This window comes from Mixophyes fleayi, chromosome 4 (genome assembly GCF_038048845.1).
Source record: "Mixophyes fleayi isolate aMixFle1 chromosome 4, aMixFle1.hap1, whole genome shotgun sequence".
Classification (NCBI taxonomy): Eukaryota; Metazoa; Chordata; class Amphibia; order Anura; family Limnodynastidae; genus Mixophyes; species Mixophyes fleayi.
Genome location: NC_134405.1, coordinates 166,414,568 through 166,435,208, shown reverse-complemented (window position 1 = coordinate 166,435,208; position 20,641 = coordinate 166,414,568). Strand labels below are relative to the sequence as shown.

Below are 20,641 nucleotides of genomic sequence, written 5' to 3'. Positions count from 1 at the left end.
ACAGCTGGGTGGCAAGTAAAAACAGCCGGATGGAGCACCCTGGATATAGGTGCTGGGGAGAACACTGAAATAACCTGAAATGATAATCTATGATGGCGCTGTACATACAATGCGTTCTGTAACAGATGGAAATGATGCCCAACACTGATCAGAAAGCTTTTACATATAGTGAATTATTAATGCAGATATTTTATTTAAAATATAAAAATGTTCATAACCATGTTTAACTGCTATAACTAGTTGTTGCAACAGTACTTATGTTTACATTTCAATTACTCTACTAAAGATGTACCATATGGTTATGTTTCTATGATAACTGAAAAACCATACATAATCATAAGATATGACCACATTTCCAAAAGTACATTCATTCTCAAAACATTACACATAGTATATTGTGGCTGTCTGAATGCTAACATCATACACCGGGAATAGAGTATTGTAGACATGGTAATCTCTCAATTAAAAATCAAATGTGAAGCCCACTAGCGCATGAAGAGCGACTATGACACAGCTAGCAAAAAAGGCAAGAACTTTAAATCTTTCATCAAACAAGATTTTTTTTTCCATCTACGGCTGCCCTCCAGCAATGCTCACAGAAATGCACAAATCCCAAGGAGCCAGCACATTAATCCAAACCATGAAACTCTAACTGACATTGTGATATCACCACATCATTACAGGATTTTGCAGAATTTATTTATTAAGAGATAATTCATGGTTCATCTTTGAGGCAATGTCACACAAAGCAAGACTAACATGCACCAGTGACAATAACTCACAACAAACTAAGGTGAAAGATCAAGGTTTCCTATTTTATTCATATTTTGTATTCTTATTGATATACTTTAAACTCATACAAGCTAAAAATTACAATGTTACAAATTACTGCACAGCTATAACTACATGCATATATTTCTTCGGTGCTATATATATTCACCAACCTTCATCACTTTTACATGATTCAAATGGTTATAGGTACAGTTTTGGAATAGTAAAGAGTAATAGAAATCACTAGAAAACCTTATCCTCTTTCAGTCTGGAGTTTCACTCACCATTATTGGATGGGGTGACCTTTTTCACATTGTTAATTCCAGATTTAGAAGTCATTTTCAACAATGCAAAGGGATGAAAGCATTGATTCCCCCGGCATGATCATCACTCTTTTCTCTTCAATATCTGTATCAGGTTTTGCCACTGCCTGGAGTGTGATGTAATGAAACATAACAGTGTCTACAACCACCAGGCACATATTCTACGGCCAATCGAAGGACAGGGATTTTCATTAATTACATACCTCATGGAGTGACAATTCAGATGCAAATTACAGTCTGAAGAATCTGCCTGTCTCACTGTGAAGCATGAACTGTTAAGCATGGCTTGTTCAATATTTCTGCACCAAAGTATATTTTTAGTCAAGGAGAACTCAGGTTACACATCAATAACAATAGGATAATACATCAGTGAAGCCATAGAAGCCCAATGCGTTTAAAATGAAAGCAGAACTCCAAGTCACTTATGAGATGCCATTTATTTACATCTAATTACAACTGTAATATTAATTTCCTCCCCATGTCAAGTCCAGGGAAGGGCTGGAAAATTTTAGCTTGGGTTGCGAGACTCGACTCGGCAGCCTATTGGGAACATTTTAAAGGAAAAAAAATGCAGATGGTCCAGTGACCCAACCCAAGTTAGCCCACTATGGGACCGGCTCGGGGGGCAGATGCCCCCTGCCCCCCAGCACAGCCTGCCCCTGGTCAAGTCCATACAATAAGGTGACATCATCCTTCTTTCCAGTCCTGCCTCCTTTAGTAACTTTCTAGGCAATTTGGTGAATTGCAACAATTCTTGGCTCTACATTTGGGACCGATACCAATCATTTACCCACACAAATAAAATATCATTTGGTAGCTCAGTTCATTTTTATGCAGAATGTAGAACATGGACTCACACTAGTAACTAGTAACAGTTTTATAGAATGCTGTGCCTGGTTGGAAAATGTATTTAAGTTTTTAAAACGGCAGTCTGATGCACTTTCCTGGGGTTAAAGGTCAAGGATTAGGAGGTGAAGGCCGATTTCTGGTTTCCACCTGAGTACATGTAAATTTCATGTTTTGCAAGGAAAAAAAGATGCTCTGCAGCCACTAATCAGAACGTAACCTTAGACAAAAAAGCATTGTACCCAGGACAGTAAAAGGGACCCTGTGATCTACTCAAAGGCAAAAACCCCAACATAGGGACATTTGGCATATACCAACCCATGAAAAGGTTAAAGGGAAAACAATCCAAACATAACCAGTCAAACCGTTTTGAATCGCCTCACCAAAAATGCAATCTGTCACAGATCCTACCACAAAACACCTCTGCCATCACGCCTCAAGTGAGATACCAATTCACTAATCCCAAGAAAGGCAAAAGAAAAGGCCACCTATAACAAACCAATCTCAAATGGCAAAAAAAAAAAATCTCTCTCAATGCATTCTGAAAATTTCTCAAGGGCGGCGTGTCAACATAGAACCCCTTGGTCCTCCCACAGGCAAGGTTTTAAATCTCATTACAGAAGGCTTAGAACTCTCTCTTTCAAAACATCTATGAAAAGAGAGTAAACAGAACTTGTTGTTGTATTTGCTTACTACACAATTTTATATTATGTATAAGACTGTAAGAATTAGAAAAGAAAAGCTTAAATGAAGCTACATCCTGCATGCAGTCTTTCTTTACAATATAAGCATAAGGTCATCATATAAATACTGAACCTGCAGATTTAGAGCACAGAAGGAATTGTATTCCTTGGGTTAAAACTGAACTACCTGCGCAACGAGTTTGTTGCTGGTAATAGTTATAAATAATTTATTAAATGCTCATTAGCATATTTGCCACACTACTAGTCCAATCCCCTTTAACACCACCTGTCAAAAGTCTTTTAACTGGGAACAAGATAGTGCATCTGCTGTTGCATTCTCCACCTAGGGCAAATGTCTAATTAAAAACTATATTTTGTACCTCTATTGAAACTCTCCTATCACCCCTTCCCTCCCTGGCCTGTCCTGACCAGGCGTCCTCTCTCTACAACCTCTCCCTCACGACTGCCCTTGACGCAGTCGCCCCGGCCTCCTCTATCCGCAGACGCCGCCTTATTCCCCAACCATGGCACTCCAAACTTACCCGCTTCCTCTAAAAGTGCTCTCGCACTGCCGAACGCCTCTGGAGAAAATCTCGTTCCCTAGCTGACTTCCTTCACTTCAAATTCATCCTCTCCTCTTTCTGCTCTGCCCTCTCCCTCGCTAAACAAACCTTCTTCAAGTCCCTCATTTCTTCTCAGTCCTCCCATCCCCGCCGCCTCTTTGCCACCCTTTGCAACTCCCTACTCTCTCCCCCCCGTCTGTCCCACCTTCCCTCTCCGCCACCTTTTTCTCGTCCAAAATTGAGGCCATCAGACTGACCATCTCCTCCTCCCCTTCCCCCGCCTCTCTCATTGCTTCACCTCCCCCCAACAGCCAACTCTGGTGCTCCTTCTGCCCCACTACAGGTGAAGAAGTCCGCTCCCTTATTCTCTCCTCCCCACCACCCTCTACCTGTCCTCTCGACCCATCCCCTCTCACCTCCTTCGCGCTCTCTCTCTCCCACTGCCTGTTCTTACCTCGCTCACCTCTTCAACTTATCTCTTTTCTCTGGTATAGTCCCCTTCTCTTTTAAACACGCGCTAATCTCTCCTATCCTCAAAAAACCCAATCTCGCCCCCACCTCTATTGCTAATTATCGCCCTATCTCACTACTCCCCTATGCCTCCAAATTACTCAAGCGGATTGCTTGCAGCCGCCTCGGCAGGCACCTCTCCGACTATTCCCTCCTTGACCCTCTCCAATCTGGCTACCGTCCCCTCCACCCTCACCGAAACTGCCCTGGTCAAGGTTCCTAATGATCTCCTATCGGCCAAGTCCAAGGGTCACTTCTCCCTACTTATTCTCCTTGACCTCTCCGCAGCCTTTGACGCCGTGGACCACCCCCTCATGCTGCAAACCCTTCTCTCTCTTGGCCTCTCTGGATCTGTCCTTGCCTAGTTCATCTCATACCTTGCTAACCGCTCCTTCTCTGTATCCACTTTTGGTTCTTCCTCCTCCCCCTACCCTCTCCCTGTAGGAGTCCTGCAGGGCTCTGTTCTCGGCCCTTTACTCTTCTCGCTCTATACTTCCTCACTTGGCGCTCTCATCTCCTCCTTTGGTCTTCAGTATCACCTGTATGCTGACGACATTCAACTCTACATCTCTTCTCCCGATCTTTCCTCCACCCTCCTCTCTTGGGTATCTGACTGCCTCTCCGCCATCTCCTCCTGGATGTCCGAGCGTTTTCTTAAAATCAATATCTCCAAAACGGAACTCATTGGCTTTCCTCCGCCCAGACTGCCATCCCACCATGACCTCTCTATTGTCGTCAACAACACTACCATCTCTTCTGTCACCCAACTCCACTGCCTAGGCTTCAACCTTGACTCCTCTCTCTCTTTTGCCCCCCAAATTCTTTCCCTTGCCCAGTCCTGTCGCTTCCAACTACGCAACATCACCCACATCCCTCCCTTCCTCTCTTAGGATGCCACCAAAACCATCTTCCACGCACTCATCATCTTCCGCCTGGATTATTGCAACCTTCTCCTCACTGGCCTCCCCCACTCCCATCTCTCCCCCCTCCGCTCTATACTCAACGCGGCTGCAAGACTCATCTTCCTTTCACGCCGCTCCTCCTCTGCCTCGCCCTACACTGGCTTCCCTTTCCCTATAGAATCCTCTTCAAGCTCCTCACCACCACTTACAAGGCTCTCTCCCACTCTACTGCCCCCTACATCTCTAACCTCCTCTCCATACACACTCCGGCCTGCTCCCTGCGCTCAGCCAATGATCGCCGCCTCTCCTCCTCTCTTATCACTTCTTCCCACTCCAGAATCCAAGACTTTTCCCGTGCAGCCCCTCTTCACTGGAACGACCTCCCTCCTTCCATCCGTCTCTCTCCTACTTTGTGCTGCTTCAAACGTGCACTGAAAACTCACCTCTTCCGCAAAGCCTACCATCTACTTAACCACCTCACCCTCCTCCACTCGCTCTCCCTTCTCTCTTCTGGCTCCCCTTGTGCCTGCTTCTGTCTACCCTCCTTTAGGATGTAAGCTCACATGAGCAGGGCCCTCTTCCCTCCCGTCTCCTCACCTGCTCTTCTGCTCCGTGCTTATTGCAGCAGCCTGCCTGGAGTTTCTGAAGTATTGGTATTTTTGTTTATTGTTCTGTACTGTTTCACCCTGTATAGTCTACTGTTTGTACTGTGTACGGCGCTGCGGAAATCTTGTGGCGCCTAAAAAATAAATGATAATAATAATAAATAATAATAATACCAGACATCTCAAAACAAACCTCCAAAGAGCGCCACCAGAAATGATCCATCATTAAGTTGCAAACCAAACCAACCAGATACTCCATCAGTATCACCCAACAACTCCACTGCTATCAACAGAAGAAAAGAAACCCCAAAATCTAGACCAGTAAAACCTATTGATATGGCAGCATTGGTGAACAGCTCAAGGGTATGAATGTCCTGCAGTTGCCACCATATCCTTCATCGTACAGGACTCCTTAATCAAGTGCATCTTTTCCTTGACACCCTGAGTCACACAAGCCAGACACTGAAAAAACACCCTACCCACAGGTAAAACCCTAGTGTCCAAGAGCCCACATTAAGACTGGGACTCTTCAGGCTCAAAAACAAGGACTATATTAATAGTTTGGTCTCAGCTTTATATGCAGAGCTGCTTATGATTATAAGCTCTCCAACACATCCATATGAGCTACCTTGAAGATGCTATGGATGGGGAGGCTTGCACAGAGATCTGGGAGCAGACCTCCTCAAGCTCTAATTGTGTTAAGGTCAAGGAAAATGTGTACGAGTTATTATACCGTTGGTATTATGTCCAAGTTCAGCAGCATAGTATCTTCTTTGAATCGGATGGATGTTGGAGGAGCTCTACCCTTCTGGCTACCTTCTTTCATATATGGTGAATCTGTCCTAACCTTCATACCTTATGGAGCAGCATTAAGCAATTATTATTCACAATATTTTAGGTAGATGTACCTCTCTCTCTAAAATATTATTTGCTCCTGTTCACAATGCCATTGGCTACTCAACACCAGAATAAATTGATATGTCACATTATGGCTGCAACCACCCTACCAACTCGTATGGAATACATTACATGTATTATCAACCATTTTTCCAAAACACTTTGAAAAGGTCTGGGAACCATAAAGCCTGACTACACCTAGTGCTTTAATTAGCACGCTGCAGCCACAAACCAATCGGTGTTGATGGATGGACCCATTCCTGGACCTCTCGCCCCCCAACCTTACCTTGGTTTTCTGTTGTCCCTTGGTAAACCAATTCTAACCCCCTATAAAAAATGATTGTCTGTCTTTCAGTCATTATTCATAGAGTGATCTCCTTATTGCTATTCTTAATACTTGAAACTTTACCCTATGGCTATAATGACTAAAACTGATTATTATGTGTATGTTATTCATGGCTCTAAGGACCTCAACTTTCCCAATTTGTCTCTGAGGCCAGTACTATATTGACATTGTTTTAATTTCTATATCCAGTCTAGTTAACAGGCAATGGCACGCCAAAGTATTTCATCATTTCCTGAAAAGTCACTAATAAGTAGGCACATACCCCTAACTCAGTGAGACCCACAAACGAAAGTCATCAATGTAATAATAAAGGCTGTATTATAACCCAAAGCACATAGACAAAAAAGGACAAAAGTAGGCACATACCCCTAACTCAGTGAGACCCACAAACGAAAGTCATCAATGTAATAATAAAGGCTGTATTATAACCCAAAGCACATAGACAAAAAAGGAACTAAACATCTCAGATGTAAAAACATTAAACATGCCATAGGCAGTCAAATATCCTCAAAATACTGATCGCCCCAACAAAAACCAAGGAAACAAAAATATAATCTAGAGAGGTTCAAAGGAACACAAATCTTGAGTACACCTAAGCACTTCTTGGTCTCCAGATTGGATAATGAAAGTGTGAAAAAACAAAAAATAATTGACTACCAATTAGAATAATGCTCTTTTATCCTATAGGACTTCTCAAGAGTGGTTTGCCCAAGCCTCCACATCATCTTTTGTTCCCCTAGAGTTCCTTACAGAAGAATGCAGAATTGTGGTAAAACTCTTGTTGAACTCTACAAGGGGTAAACTACAAACAGCTCCCATCACATATCTTCTACTCAGAGCACCAGTACTTGAGACTCATTTCCTCCTTATAGCCACCTCCTGTTAGGGCTGCTCCTGACTCCAGGCCTAGATAATTTTTACATGGCCTATGAATTCCCATGTGCAATAGCTTCACTCTGCACAGGAACCATGCAATTGGACCCACCTGTTCCCCTTCCTCTGCATTAATGCCGCTATGCCGTCCACCACCACCACCTCCTCTAACCACGTCATGCCAAGGATCCTACTTAACAGCCTTTCTGCATTTGCTCTTGCAGATGGCCTCCTCCAAAGTCTCCTACATTTTGTTAGTACCTGGAAAAGATGAAGGAGCAAACACGGTCTAAACTGCATAAACAGGTACCACCCACTCACCTTGCACAAACTACACCCAAAGGGTGGTAGCCTCAAGTTTACTCTCACTTTATGGCATAGTTGAGATTTGGTGAAAATTATAAGGGTGTGATATGGATAACAGAGTATTCCATACATAGTACACAAAAACAACAAGTGCATAGCTCATCAACATGGTTCTGAAACTCTGTAGCTGGCCTTACTGTTGAGGATTGTATTAATTTTCACAACTTTAGCATTTTTATATTTTTTATACCAGGTCTAGAGATCTCTCTCTCTCTCACTTTCTCACAAATGTTTCATGTGAGATAAATAGGATCACAGAAACTTTGCAAAGCCATGGCTTCATAATTTTAGTTTAACAAAATGTCAGTATTATTTATGCTCTGCAAACTACAATATAAAATGTAATTGATTGAACAATGCATAAATAAATATTTGCACCCAAGAGAAAATACAAGGAAACTGAAACCAAACATTGGAGGTCATTTATGAAGCACACTAGAAAACATCTTTGTTTTGCTTTGTTTCAGTGTCCCTAAAAGATCCATCCAGAACACATCAAAGCACATGCCTACTTTCCACTCTCAAGAGAAACATACGCAAGCTAGAAGTACACCTAGGCGTGCAGAGGTGGAAATATCATCAAAATCCAAAGGCCTACAACTTTCTAATCATCCTTTTCATAAATTTTTCAATTTTTTTTCTGCTAAAGTAGTAGTCAGTTTAACCTTATTTATGGCTCAAATTATTCAGTAGGGTGAGGGCACATTGAAACTGTCTTTATGATATATGGTACTATTGTGTGTTTGAACGTTTGATACATTGAGCAAAGTATATCTAGAAATTAACTGCCAAGATGACCAGACTTATTCTTCAGAGCTCTAGACCAAATCTATGGGCATTATTAATGCTTCTTTACAAACATGAAAAACAACTCTGTAATGCTCTCAATGAGCTGTATGCAGCCATTATTTTATTGCAGCCAGACAGACCCAAATCTGAGGTGAGGCTTAACTCTTACCTCGAAAGCACCAGACTGGCACTGAGCACTGCAGCCCTCATCACACGAGAGACAGCTCCCCAAATCACTTGGCACCCTATCATGTTCAACCCCTCACTACGTACCTTCACGTGATTGGGATACCATACTAAAACAAAGAATGTGTATCCGCGGCCCAAAACCAAGATGTGGAGGCAAGCAGCGTCCTACTACCGCAGCAACACATTTGGGGCACTCATAAGTAAACCATACCCTGGCATGATCAAGATTCCAAATTTAAGCCTAAGACACCAACTTGTGGCTTAGACCAGGCCAAAAGCCAACTGCTTGATTTCCTGTTGGTTACACAGAACTCTTCCACGTTATGTATTTAAATGGGACAAACACCATTACTCCCAATTCACAATATAAACAGATCACCAGGGGCACAGAGAATCACCTGCACTCACCAGAGTGGGTCTGAGTATTGTCCTATAAACCATTCAAACAACAGATGCTTGAAAACAGGCACTTGCCTCTCATCTTCCCTAACCAGCAGATCTCAAAGAAAGCCCAATTATCACACTTTGGGTGCTCTATCTCCCATAACAGGAGACTCTTATGTCTGCAAGGACCGTAACTTACAAGAACCTTACAGGCCCCAATAGTAGCCAACTGAAACAAGAGTGTGTAAAAGATAAAAAAACAAGAGGATTTTTCCTCCAAATTTAAATAATGAGTTAGATCTACTAAACTTAACAAATTTGATTAACGTGTATTCACATACATTTCGCTCTTGGCATAACTGCTTTTGGTCCCATTCCTACAAGTGGGCCCTGTGTCTACCTCTTGAAAATACACTGTATATTGCTAATGGTACTTCCCTGTAACACCCCAAGAGGGTTCTGATAAAAGCAAAGTTATAAACTAATACATACAACTACAAAAAGCATTATTAATACTCTCACTTCCCTTTTTGGCTCAGAAATGCCACCTACAGAAAATATGACATGCAGTCAAGTCCATAAATATTGGGACATCAACACAATTCTCATATTTTTCCACAATGGATTTGAAATGAAACAAACAAGATGTGCTTTAACTGCAGACTTTCAGCTTTAATTTGAGGGAATTTACATCCAAATGAGGTGAACAGTGTAGGAATTACAACGATTGTCCCATTACTTTTGGTCCCTTAAATAGTGTGAGGCACATATAGAAACCATTGTAATTCCTACACCGTTCACCTGATTTGGATGTAAATTCCCTCAAATTAAAGCTGAAAGTCTGCAGTTAAAGCACATGTTTTGTTTCATTTCAAATCCATTGTGGTAGTGTATAGAGCCCAAAATATGAGAACTGTGTCGATGTCCCAATATTTATGGACTCGACTGTAACACTTAACTAATGCTCCCTTCTAACCGCTAGATTGATCACAGATGTACTCCCTAACAGTACTTACACCCTTTCATGAGCCAATCTCTTTAACACATCCTGCTTATTAAACATGCCGAAGGGCAAGTAACTGGCAGGGGGTGAAAGCATACTATGTTAAGAAACAAATGTCCCCAGCAGCAATAAACAAAAAATGTAACTCTCCTCCAAAACAACGATGAGGTCCTCACGCTCATTACTAGAAGAGACTTCCAGTCTTTGCTTTAGAATTTGTACGATTTAAAAATTGTGGTCCAAGTGGAAGTACAGAAGGAATCCCAATCTTTGAGGTTAAAGATTGGTGAACTAGGAAATAGAAAATGCTCTTCATCGCCAAAGTGCATGTGGAGGAGCAAGATGCATCTCTTTAAAAGACATAGGCCTTCACCAGCACAGAGCAAGTGTAACAATCAAGTCTTTTTGTGGAGTGAAAAGGGCCGTGTGCCCTCCACACAGCAAGGATCACCCTAAAAATTTGCCTTTTTCACCCCTTTATCTGATTTCAATAATCTCTCTTTACTAGATTAAATTTCATTTTTGAATTGCTATGCAAAAGTAGAGACACCGTTGCACTTACTCCATACTTTCACTGTCACACACCTCCCACCAAAGGTACAAACTTCTGCTTCTCTGCAAATCCTACCACATTGCTACATAAAACCTATGCACTTTGGTAGTGCTGTCCGCCTAGAATAATACCAAAAAGGATTATGCACTGCACCATGTTCATACTGCATTTATAAATAAGATTCATTAGGATTTGTGTAAAACATATTTTTAGCATTGTATATGTGACCCACATATTGACAAAACAAGAATACATTCATAGGTGATGCACCAAACAAAGAAACCAGTTCAGCTCTCTAGCTCTAAAAAAAAATAACATTGATGAATGAATTTGCATTTTAGTAAAGTCCACATATGATAGCACCCATACAGCTTATATTTAAATAGTGGGGGGGCATTTTTTTTTCCTTTAAGTGTTAAGCAAAAGATTTACAAATATGTTGTCATATAATTTATCTACATATTTTAATTCTTAACATGGATGAGAGCTTAAACATTTATTGGAAAGATGAGGTAAAATAGTCATAGATTTCAAAGGAAACATGGTCCAAATGTCACAAATTATTATATAAAATGGTAGAATATTTGCTTGCCTTTACCATTCAGTCATTACTTGTCAAATAGGACAAGCATAAGAATAAAATAAAATGACATATGTATGTTACTGTGCTCCTCCTCAGTCTACCTCCTGAACTGATGTCAGCACAGGATTCATTGTATGATGTTATCACACCTGGCCAACATAGAACATAGAATTTGACAGCAGAACCATTTGGCACATCTAGTCTGCCCAATTTTTAACCTATGGTAACCTCAAACCTTATTTTATTTAATTTTTTAATCTTTGTAACAATGTCCTTGTGTCTATCCCAAGCATGTTTAAATTGCTCTACTGTAATAGCCTCAACCGTCTCTGTTGGGAGGCTATTCCACTTAACCACTACCCTTTCTGTGTAGTAGTTTTTCCTCTGAACCTATTTCCCTCCAGATTCAGTCCATGTCCTCATGTTCTAGTACTTATCTTCCTTTGAAGAATGCTTCCCTCCTGTACCTTGTTAAAACCTTTGATATGTTTGAAAGTCTCTATCATATCTCCCCGTTTCCTTCTCTGCTCCAAACTATACATATTAAGATCTTTTAGTCTTTAGTCTTTCCGGGTAAGTTTTGTGCTGCAGGCCATGTACCATTTTAGCTGTCCTTCTTTGTACAGTCTAATGTATTTATACATTTATGCCCCCCCCCCCCCTTGATTCAGGGCCGGACTGGAAATGCCATGAGGGCCGATGGTCAGATGTGCCGATCCCGGGCAATTAGTGCACTGTGCATGGGGGAGGGGGGAAGGATGCTGTACAGTCCATAATTATTCCTAATGAATATTTATATAAACTCACAGTTTATACAAACATAATTTAGTGGTGCTAATATGTTCACTCTGTGGCAGAATATGATTTTTGGGCACTACTGTGTGGCATACTATTATTTGGGGGCACTACTGTATGACATAATATGATTTGGGGGCACAACTGTATGGCATAAAATTATTTGAAGGCACTATTGTGGCATAATATCAACTGGGGGTAGTATTGTGGTATAATATGATTTGGGGGCACTATTGTATGAACTGGGGTACGAATGTGGCATAATATGATTTGTGGGCTCTATGGTGGCTCAATATCAATTGGGGGCACGTACTCAGGCATGAGGGAAGGGGAAGAGTGTTAATATAATGTGGGAGGTAGGCTATTAAATTAATGCTGAAGTTTAGGTGAGGTCTAATTATTTAATTTGTGCTATTTTATTTGTGGGGTGATGTGGATCACTTTAATATTGGGGCCTAGCAATTTAAGGGGTGATTGGACCTTTAATTTAATTTAATGCTGGGGTGTTTTGGGGGCTATAAATTGAAAGTGGAGCTGTTTGGCAAAAAAATAATGTCTATTTATTAAATGTGAATATAAATTAATTAATGGCAGTGATGGTTGTGGGAAATAGTTATATTTCTTAAAAGTAAATGCTATTTTATTTATTCCTGGGGTTGTTTGGAGGCAGGGAAATAGATTTATTTATTAAATGTGAATACTAGTATTTTAATGTTGTGTGTATGTTCCTTGCAGGATAACCCCACCCTTTCAAGCACCTGTTATGGCCTATAAATTGATTTGAGCAGCTTCCACTTTTGTATTTGTCTGAAAGGAATGTTGGTGTCAGTAGCTGAGAGGGGGTACTGGCACTGAATTGCTGTTTGGAGGCTTCTGGGGTACCTCTTTGGTAAGTTGGCTCTCAATTTAAAAACACATATGTATGGCCCAAATGTATGGGACTCTCATTGTTTAGAGTAGGACCATCCTATTAGCAAAAGCGCCTTGGCGTGGCGGATGGCTTAAACATACATTTGCAAATGTGTGCAACAAAGACTTTTGCATTTTTATCTACAGTAGAAATGGCAGATCTGTTGCTGGCTATAGCAGTGTGCTGGGGGAAAAATGTTGTGTGTATGTTCCTTGCAGGATAACCCCACCCTTTCAAGCACCTGTTATGGCCTATAAATTTATTTGAGCAGCTTCCACTTTTGTATTTGTCTGAGAGGCATGTTGGTGTCAGTAGCTGAGAGGGGGTATTGGCACTGAATTGCTGTTTGGAGGCTTCTGGGGTACCTCTTTGGTAAGTTGGCTCTCAATTTAAAAACACATATGTATGGCCCAAATATATGGGACTCTCATTGTTTAGAGTAGGACCATCCTATTAGCAAAAGCGCCTTGGCGTGGCGGATGGCTTAAACATACATTTGCAAATGTGTGCAACAAAGACTTTTGCATTTTTATCTACAGTAGAAATGGCAGATCTGTTGCTGGCTATAGCAGTGTGCTGGGGGGAAAAATGTTGTGTGTATGTTCCACTAGTATTTTAATGTTGAGGCTGGAGGAAGGTCTAATTATAAAACATGGGTTGTATTGATTAAACACTAGGGCTGGTTTTTTAAATTACATGTACCCATTTTTTCTTCCAAATAGGGCCTCCAACATTCCAGGATCTAGACAAGCAGCAACTAAAGATACCAGCAGCCACAGGTGGTGAAAATGACAAGAACAGGTGAGAGAGAGCAGGACTGTCTGCCAACGGTCCTGAATTTTGGTGAATGTCTCGTTTAGTGAGATTTGGTTGGACTACAAGGACAGTTGGGAGGTATGTTCCACTTCACACTGTACTGCTTGTGAAGGCAGAGCTGCGTGCAACTAACAGTATTGCACAAAGTATTGCCTGTGTATTTGTCTAAAATGATAACCATGTTACATAATAGGGGCCCCCTGTCTTAAATACCCCAGGCCCCCCCAAGCGTTAATCCAGCTCTGGTTAGCAGGAGGGAGAAGATAGCTGCTCCCAATCCCTGGATAGTACACAGCCTGCAGAACAAGCCGAGGATTCTACAGGAAGTTCCCACCCTGATGGATGTCTGCAGCATCAGAGGCATAGATAACTATGTGTGGAGTTTGTATGTTCTCCCTGTGTTTCCGTGGGTTTCCTCCAGGTGCTCCGGTTTCCTCCCACACTCCAAAAACATACTGGTAGGTTAATTGGCTGCTATCAAAATTGACCCTAGTCTCTCTGTCTGTGTGTGTGTGTGTGTGTGTGTGTGTGTGTGTCTATGTTAATAAATTTAAATTGTAAGCTTCTCTGTACAGCACTGCGGAATTAGTGGCGCTATATAAATAACTGATGATGATGATGATAAGTACAATGGGCTGGGTGTCATTATGTGCCTGGGGGGATGGCATGATGTGGCTGGGAGGGTGTAATGTTTTGTTATAATGTATGTATCAATGCCCCATGTTGGCCACGTCCACAACACAACGTGGTTACGCCCTTTTCGGCACAGACGCTGCGCGGCAGCACACGATTTCCTGCTGAAATTAAGGTGGACCTGTGTACTTTAAATGCCAGGGCTGATTTTTAGTCCCAGTCCAGCCCTGCCTTGATCTATTACTTTAGTCACCCAGTTATAAAAGTCAATAAGAGTTGTTTGACATGATTCCCCCCCCACCCCCCCTCCTCCTCCTCCCCAAGTAAATCCATGCTGTTTGGGATCCTGTAAGTTACTGAATTTGAAATATTCTACAACTCTTTCTTTTAAGACTAACCGACTAACAATTAAAGACACAGAGCACTTGGCTCATTCTCCCCACGGACACAGCGGAGATATTTTCGTGAACCCTTTCAAATTATTAAATTATCCTGGTGCTCCCGACAACTTTATAAGAACATGAACACTTTGATAAAACCACTTTAAGGCTGAACCCCCCACTGCATAATAACTGATACTCTAAACCAAAACTTGCCAACTTCATAGTGAATAATTCTCACCTCTTTCCCCTTCCATCAAGTTTTTTTTACTTGTCTCTTATCTGACGCACACTTAATGTTTTTAGTTTTGCTCAGGTTTCATATGTTATGTGTCGTGAGTGCAATCTCACTCAATGTTCCATTATGATTGGTTTCTATGTTTCTTACTCCCTCTTCCTTTATTTTTTCCCTATATTCATCTCTATTTCGCTTGTCAGTTACATATAATATAGGATCATCTGGTGCATATATAGTAATAAAGTTGGCATTAGCAGAGTTTTATTTAGCAAAGATAAGAATTGTAGTAATACTTGAGAGAAATGGCAGTTGTATTCTGGAATGGAATCTGAGTTGCAGACAATTCAGGTAAACACGTATAAAACCCTTCAGAATTCAGAGTAAAAGAAGCTTGATGTATTATTCTATATAGGCTAAACAGTTATGCTTTATTGAAAATACATAAATATTTTTTATCCTATCCTATGCTATGTATCTGAATGCTATATAGTGATACATATGTCTAAAACAAAGTTAATTTAGAGTAGAAAAGGAATGTTTTTCCTGGATAAATGGGAAGCAACCTTTTAATTAATTGTTTAATTAATGAGAGTAGTTATTAAATGCTCAGTAGCATATTTGTCTCGCTATTACCATGTCCGTTTACATTTAGTAAGTAAAGTTCCTTTGAGAAATCCAATAAGTCCAGTGCTGGAGCTCCAATGTTTAACACTAAGGGGTATATTTACTAAACGGCAGGTTTGAAAAAGTGGAGATGTTGCCTAGAATCTGATTGGTTGCTATAGGCACATTGATAAAAAAAAATAAAAAAATCTTAACAATTAAACAAAATATCACATGGGTAGCTGAGTATCACTGACCCAAAGTGGTAAGGGTTAAATTACCTCTTCCTCAGGCCATTCTTATATACATATGCACATGCATGAGCTTGTGGATATTGCCTGCGAGGGTGCATGGGGAAAAGCAATCGATTCTTCACGGGTCAGCTGATATATGTAGAGAAGGGGTGGCTCTTAGGGGGAAGATTCAATAGGTCGCAATGTGCAACCGGACGGACATCATCGTGAAGTCCTGCTGTGCTTATTGTCGGCTATTATGGTAAGGAATCTCCACTCATTTTTCCTCGTACCTCTATCGAATGCAAGGAAAAATGAACAGAAACTCCACCCTCAACATTGGCGGGATGTGTCTCCGTGGACTGTTCCAGAAACACATCGCTGAATTGAATCTCCCCTTTAGTGTAAAAACAAATATTTATTTAAGCTTCATAAACAATTAATGAACTGAATTAAAGATACACCGCTCAACTATACATTATGTGTGGGGATATTCTACACCCCATATGCCAGAATAGAGCTGGAATGATTTTGTTTTTAAGAAGCTTAAATAAATGCCTGGTTTTACACTATGAGGCACCCCATGAAGAATGCTGAGATTTCCCTTGCTATACACACACATATGACTTTGTGTCTAGCCACATCTACTTATGGAAGGCATAAGAACATATACTAATAACTTTGATATATGAACTGTTAGGATCCCTGTTTCTTCCACTATCTAACTATAGATTATAAAACTGCTTCTGTAGCATGTAGGACTTTCCTCACTTATATACTCAAATGAGAAGAAAGGCCAATGCCAACCAAATAATCAACACAGTCATGTACTGCAATAGAATCTAATCGGAGAACATCCTCAACAAGCTGAAGAGGAAGATTGAATACAATAAGGTGGGTGATCCAAGTTAAACAGGTCTTAAAAATTACATTGAACATAGAAAACAATATAAGTGGTAATGTGCAGGGTTTACCAGTGTCAACAGTTAGGGACAATGTTCATAGACCAAACCATCTTCAGAGGTCAACTAAATGTAAATACAAGTTGTATTATATAAAAAAGCTACCAGTAATAATCGTAAATAAATGTATAAATGTTCCAGGAGCTAATCAGAATTCAAGATATGTTAAATAATGCATGGTGTTTGAATTACTGTTGCCTTCGTAAACCACTCTAGTCATTCTCTTCTGACCTCTCTCATTAATAAGGTGTTTTTGCCAACAGAATTGCTGCTCACTGGATGTTTTTTGTTTTACGCACCATTGTCTGTATACTCTAGAGACTGTTGTGCGTGACAATCCCAGAAGATCAGCAGTTTCTGAGATACTCAAATCACCCCATCTGGCATCAACAATAATTCCACAGTCAAAGTTATTTAGATCACAGGTCTTCCCCATTAAGAAGTGTTGTCTGAACAACTGAACCTATTGACCGCATCTGCATGATTTTATGCAGTCGATGTCACATGATTGCCTGATTAGATGTTTGCATTAACAAGCAGAAGTATAGGTGTAACTAATAAAGTGAACACTGAGGACCTTATTCATTAAGGAAAGTAAAGCAAAAAAGTGAGTAATTTTGCACCTTGGCAAAACCATGTTGCATTGGAGGGAGATTTAAATTTTAAATATGGGGACAGATTTATAGTTGGGGTAGGGCATGTCCTAGATAAACTTTAAAATTCAGCATAAAAATAAAGCTATCAAGTATTTGCGTGCTAAATGAAAAACAACCAGTATTTAACTTATGTGCAAAGTAATAAACTAATTTGCACCCCTTACACTGTAACATGGTTTTGTCAGGAGAAATCTTACTCATTCTTTTGCCTTACCTTACATAATGAATCAGTTCCCGAGTGTATATTAATTAGTATTAGTAGTAATTTTCTGATACAAGACAATTGATCTTCCAGACACCTGGCAGCTATGGAAAATTGTTTGATCCAGTACAAATACCCTATGTTTACATCAATATAAAATAAAACTTAATAAGTACACTCTAAAGTTAGCAGCTATGCCATAGCCATGTCTTTAAACAAACAATTTAAAGCAAAATATTTTTATCAAAAGTGCTCAAATGTAATAATTCAAATACACATCACTGTTTTACAACACCACCCTTGCTATAATGCCAATTCTTACATGCATTCTGAGGGCTGAGATATAGGGAGGGCTTATTACATTTACATGGGAATTTTTCTTTCCAGCTTTAAGATGCCTAGCAGATGCCTCCATTCATTATAAGCAAAGTGCTGTAGTCTGTGATTGGCTGATAGATCCCGCACATCCTGAAAGAAAATACTCCAGCCCATTTTACAAATACAGTATATGAATGAACAACAGTTCAACAGAATAGGATGCAATATTAATCACCTGATAGGTTTGCCAAAAATAAAATAAAAGCAATATGCTGGGCGTGTAAAACAAAAGATAGAAATAAAATAATAAGTGTGGTTTTGCACTCAAGCAGTTTCACATATTACAATGTGACAAGCACATATTTCCTCCATTTTAACAGGATATACACTGTGTGACACACATGCATCCTTTATGTGGTACATTAATACAACCCTCAGCAATAAAGAAAGGCTGGCTATCATCTTTAACCCATTTGCTGTCATTATTACTGCTTTTATGTAAAGTAGGTGACAGACAAGTCTTGCATATCTTCTGCTCTTCCGAGAGGATTCTCTTAAACATTGTTTTGAATAGCTTATAGATTTACCCATCATGTTTCCGATCTCTGCAGAAAGAAGCAATCTAGAGCTGTCAACCATTAAACCATTTTAATGGCCACTGTATACTTTCCATATATGGCAATGCCTATAAATCTGTAATTACTTTAAAAAAAAACCACAGAAAGCCATATTCAAACAGTATGATTAAAGATAAATTAGTAGGCAAGGTATAACCTGCTACCATGGATGTGTGTACTGATGTGAATGCAGATGATTTTGATGGATCATGGATTACAGTATGCAGATTTATTTATTCCTTGGCTGTATTGTCTCTATGAATACAGTATAGACAGCTTATTCTGCAACATGTACAGTTACCACTTGCACAAAAAGATACCTTTATCAAAATATTAGCCTAAAACACAAACCAAAAGAACAAAGAAACTATAATGTATCTAAATGACACTCACGAACAAATTCCTCCTCATCATCATCATCTTCCTCTTCATCACCATTTTCAGAGTCCGTTTGCATGGGCTCATCAGCAAAGTTGACTCCTTTGGAGTGTCTGAAAGGGAAGTCCGTGCCATGACTTAGGGTAGCCCCCTGGCTCTGAGACTCCTTCAGTTGGGTAAAGTACTGCAGGGCGAATTCCAGCAGGTCTTCAGGCTGCTTCCTCAGCACCTCCACTGTAAACCTCTGCAGCAGCTCCGTCAGCCCCTCTGGGATTTCTATACTCATTCCTGGGGCAACGATCAAATTAGGGATTTAAGTGGCAAGTAAAAAGAAAAAAAAAAAGTCAATATCTATACAGAAGAATATATAAATATATGAATGTAAGCGTGTATATATCTATAGCACAAGGAAAGCCGTGGATTGTGCTTCTCTGTTGGTAGCTAGACAATGACAGGTTGTCCAGGTAAGGAATGTGGAAATGAGCAGATACATAGAGGAGAGCAGGAGATATGAAATAGCCACTGTCATTGATATACTGCTTCAGGAAAGAAAGGCAAGCTCACAGAGAGAGGAATGGCTTTACCTGAAAGGGATACACTTATGTTTTAAATAAGATATTCCCTAAATGCATACATTCATAAAGGTAGAAGTTATTGAGGTCCAGCAGAATGAATGCACAGACACAGCCAGGCAGTAACCACTGTGAAAGGTTTGAATATACAGAATTGGATAATAAAGGCGGATTTAGAAAAAGGAAATAAAGCAAGTCATTAGCAAAAGTGATGCTAGTCCAAAAAGCAGGAAGGGATACGGTGCATTAGAGGTTATTGGTGCAGGGACATAAATCCAGACAGCCACTCAGCAGGAGGGAAGACAATCCAGGGGATTTGGTGCTGCTTCCGGAGGACACAAAACACTATATAGTTGTGATGGAGGAAGAAACACCAATCCAGAGGTCCTCAGTTGCAGAGATTCCCCATACAATTACATCAATGATGCAGAATACCTTCCCACGCCGCTGCTTTGATACTTCACAGTTAGCCTGCTCCCCAGCAAGAGAAGTAAATGCGCGGGTGGTAACTACAAACACAAAATCAGCGGCCGACTGGAAGCCTGCACCCTCATCACTGTGAGAGCCGCCGCGGCAATATAATCCTGTCTGCAGTCGGCATTAGCGCCTGCTCGCTCTAGTGTCAGTGGTATAGAGGGTACAGCATCCTCCGCCTCCCGCAGCCGCCGCTACCGTGCCGCCTGTCAGCTACAGAGGAGCTCGCTGCACACATGTGACCCCCTAGAAACCATGACAACCATCTATGTGAGTGATTGCGTCTACACAGCGGCCATAGCGCGGGAGAGTGGGCATAGTGTAGCGGGGAGCGGCACGCTGCTCTCTGACTGTATAGAGATATTATGAGACATATTATCCACAACATTTTCAACACAACTATTTTCGATAAGGATTGAAATATCGTGACTATTTATTAAAATTATTCACTAGGGCAACAGTCACGAAAAACCAAAGACCTGTCTCCTCTGTGCTCTGTCCTCTATGGTGCAGGGCACCTTAACTACATTATGGGGCCCCCGGGCAGTGCAGTGCACAAGGGCCCCTAAATATATATATATATATATATATATATATATATATATATATATATATATATATATATATATATATGTGTGTGTGTTAAAACTATATGTATGTAAAAAAAA

At 40.6% G+C, this 20,641-nt stretch overlaps 1 protein-coding gene across 2 annotated transcripts in view; it reads right to left on the bottom strand.

Moving 5' to 3' along the window:
* Window positions 1-20,230, bottom strand: part of PRKAR2B (protein kinase cAMP-dependent type II regulatory subunit beta) — a 117,328-nt gene extending 97,098 nt beyond the window's left edge. Inside the window, exons 1-2 of one of the 2 annotated variants that reach the window (XM_075208798.1) lie at window positions 19,512-20,230; window positions 18,943-19,215 (exon numbers count right to left, since the gene is read on the bottom strand). In XM_075208798.1, the coding sequence (XP_075064899.1) occupies window positions 18,943-19,213 (271 nt within the window). In that variant the 5' untranslated portion in view covers window positions 19,214-19,215; window positions 19,512-20,230. The remainder of the gene's footprint in view (window positions 1-18,942; window positions 19,216-19,511) is intronic. The other variant, XM_075208797.1, reaches the window with a different exon arrangement.
* Between the last annotated feature and the right edge of the window lie 411 nt (window positions 20,231-20,641).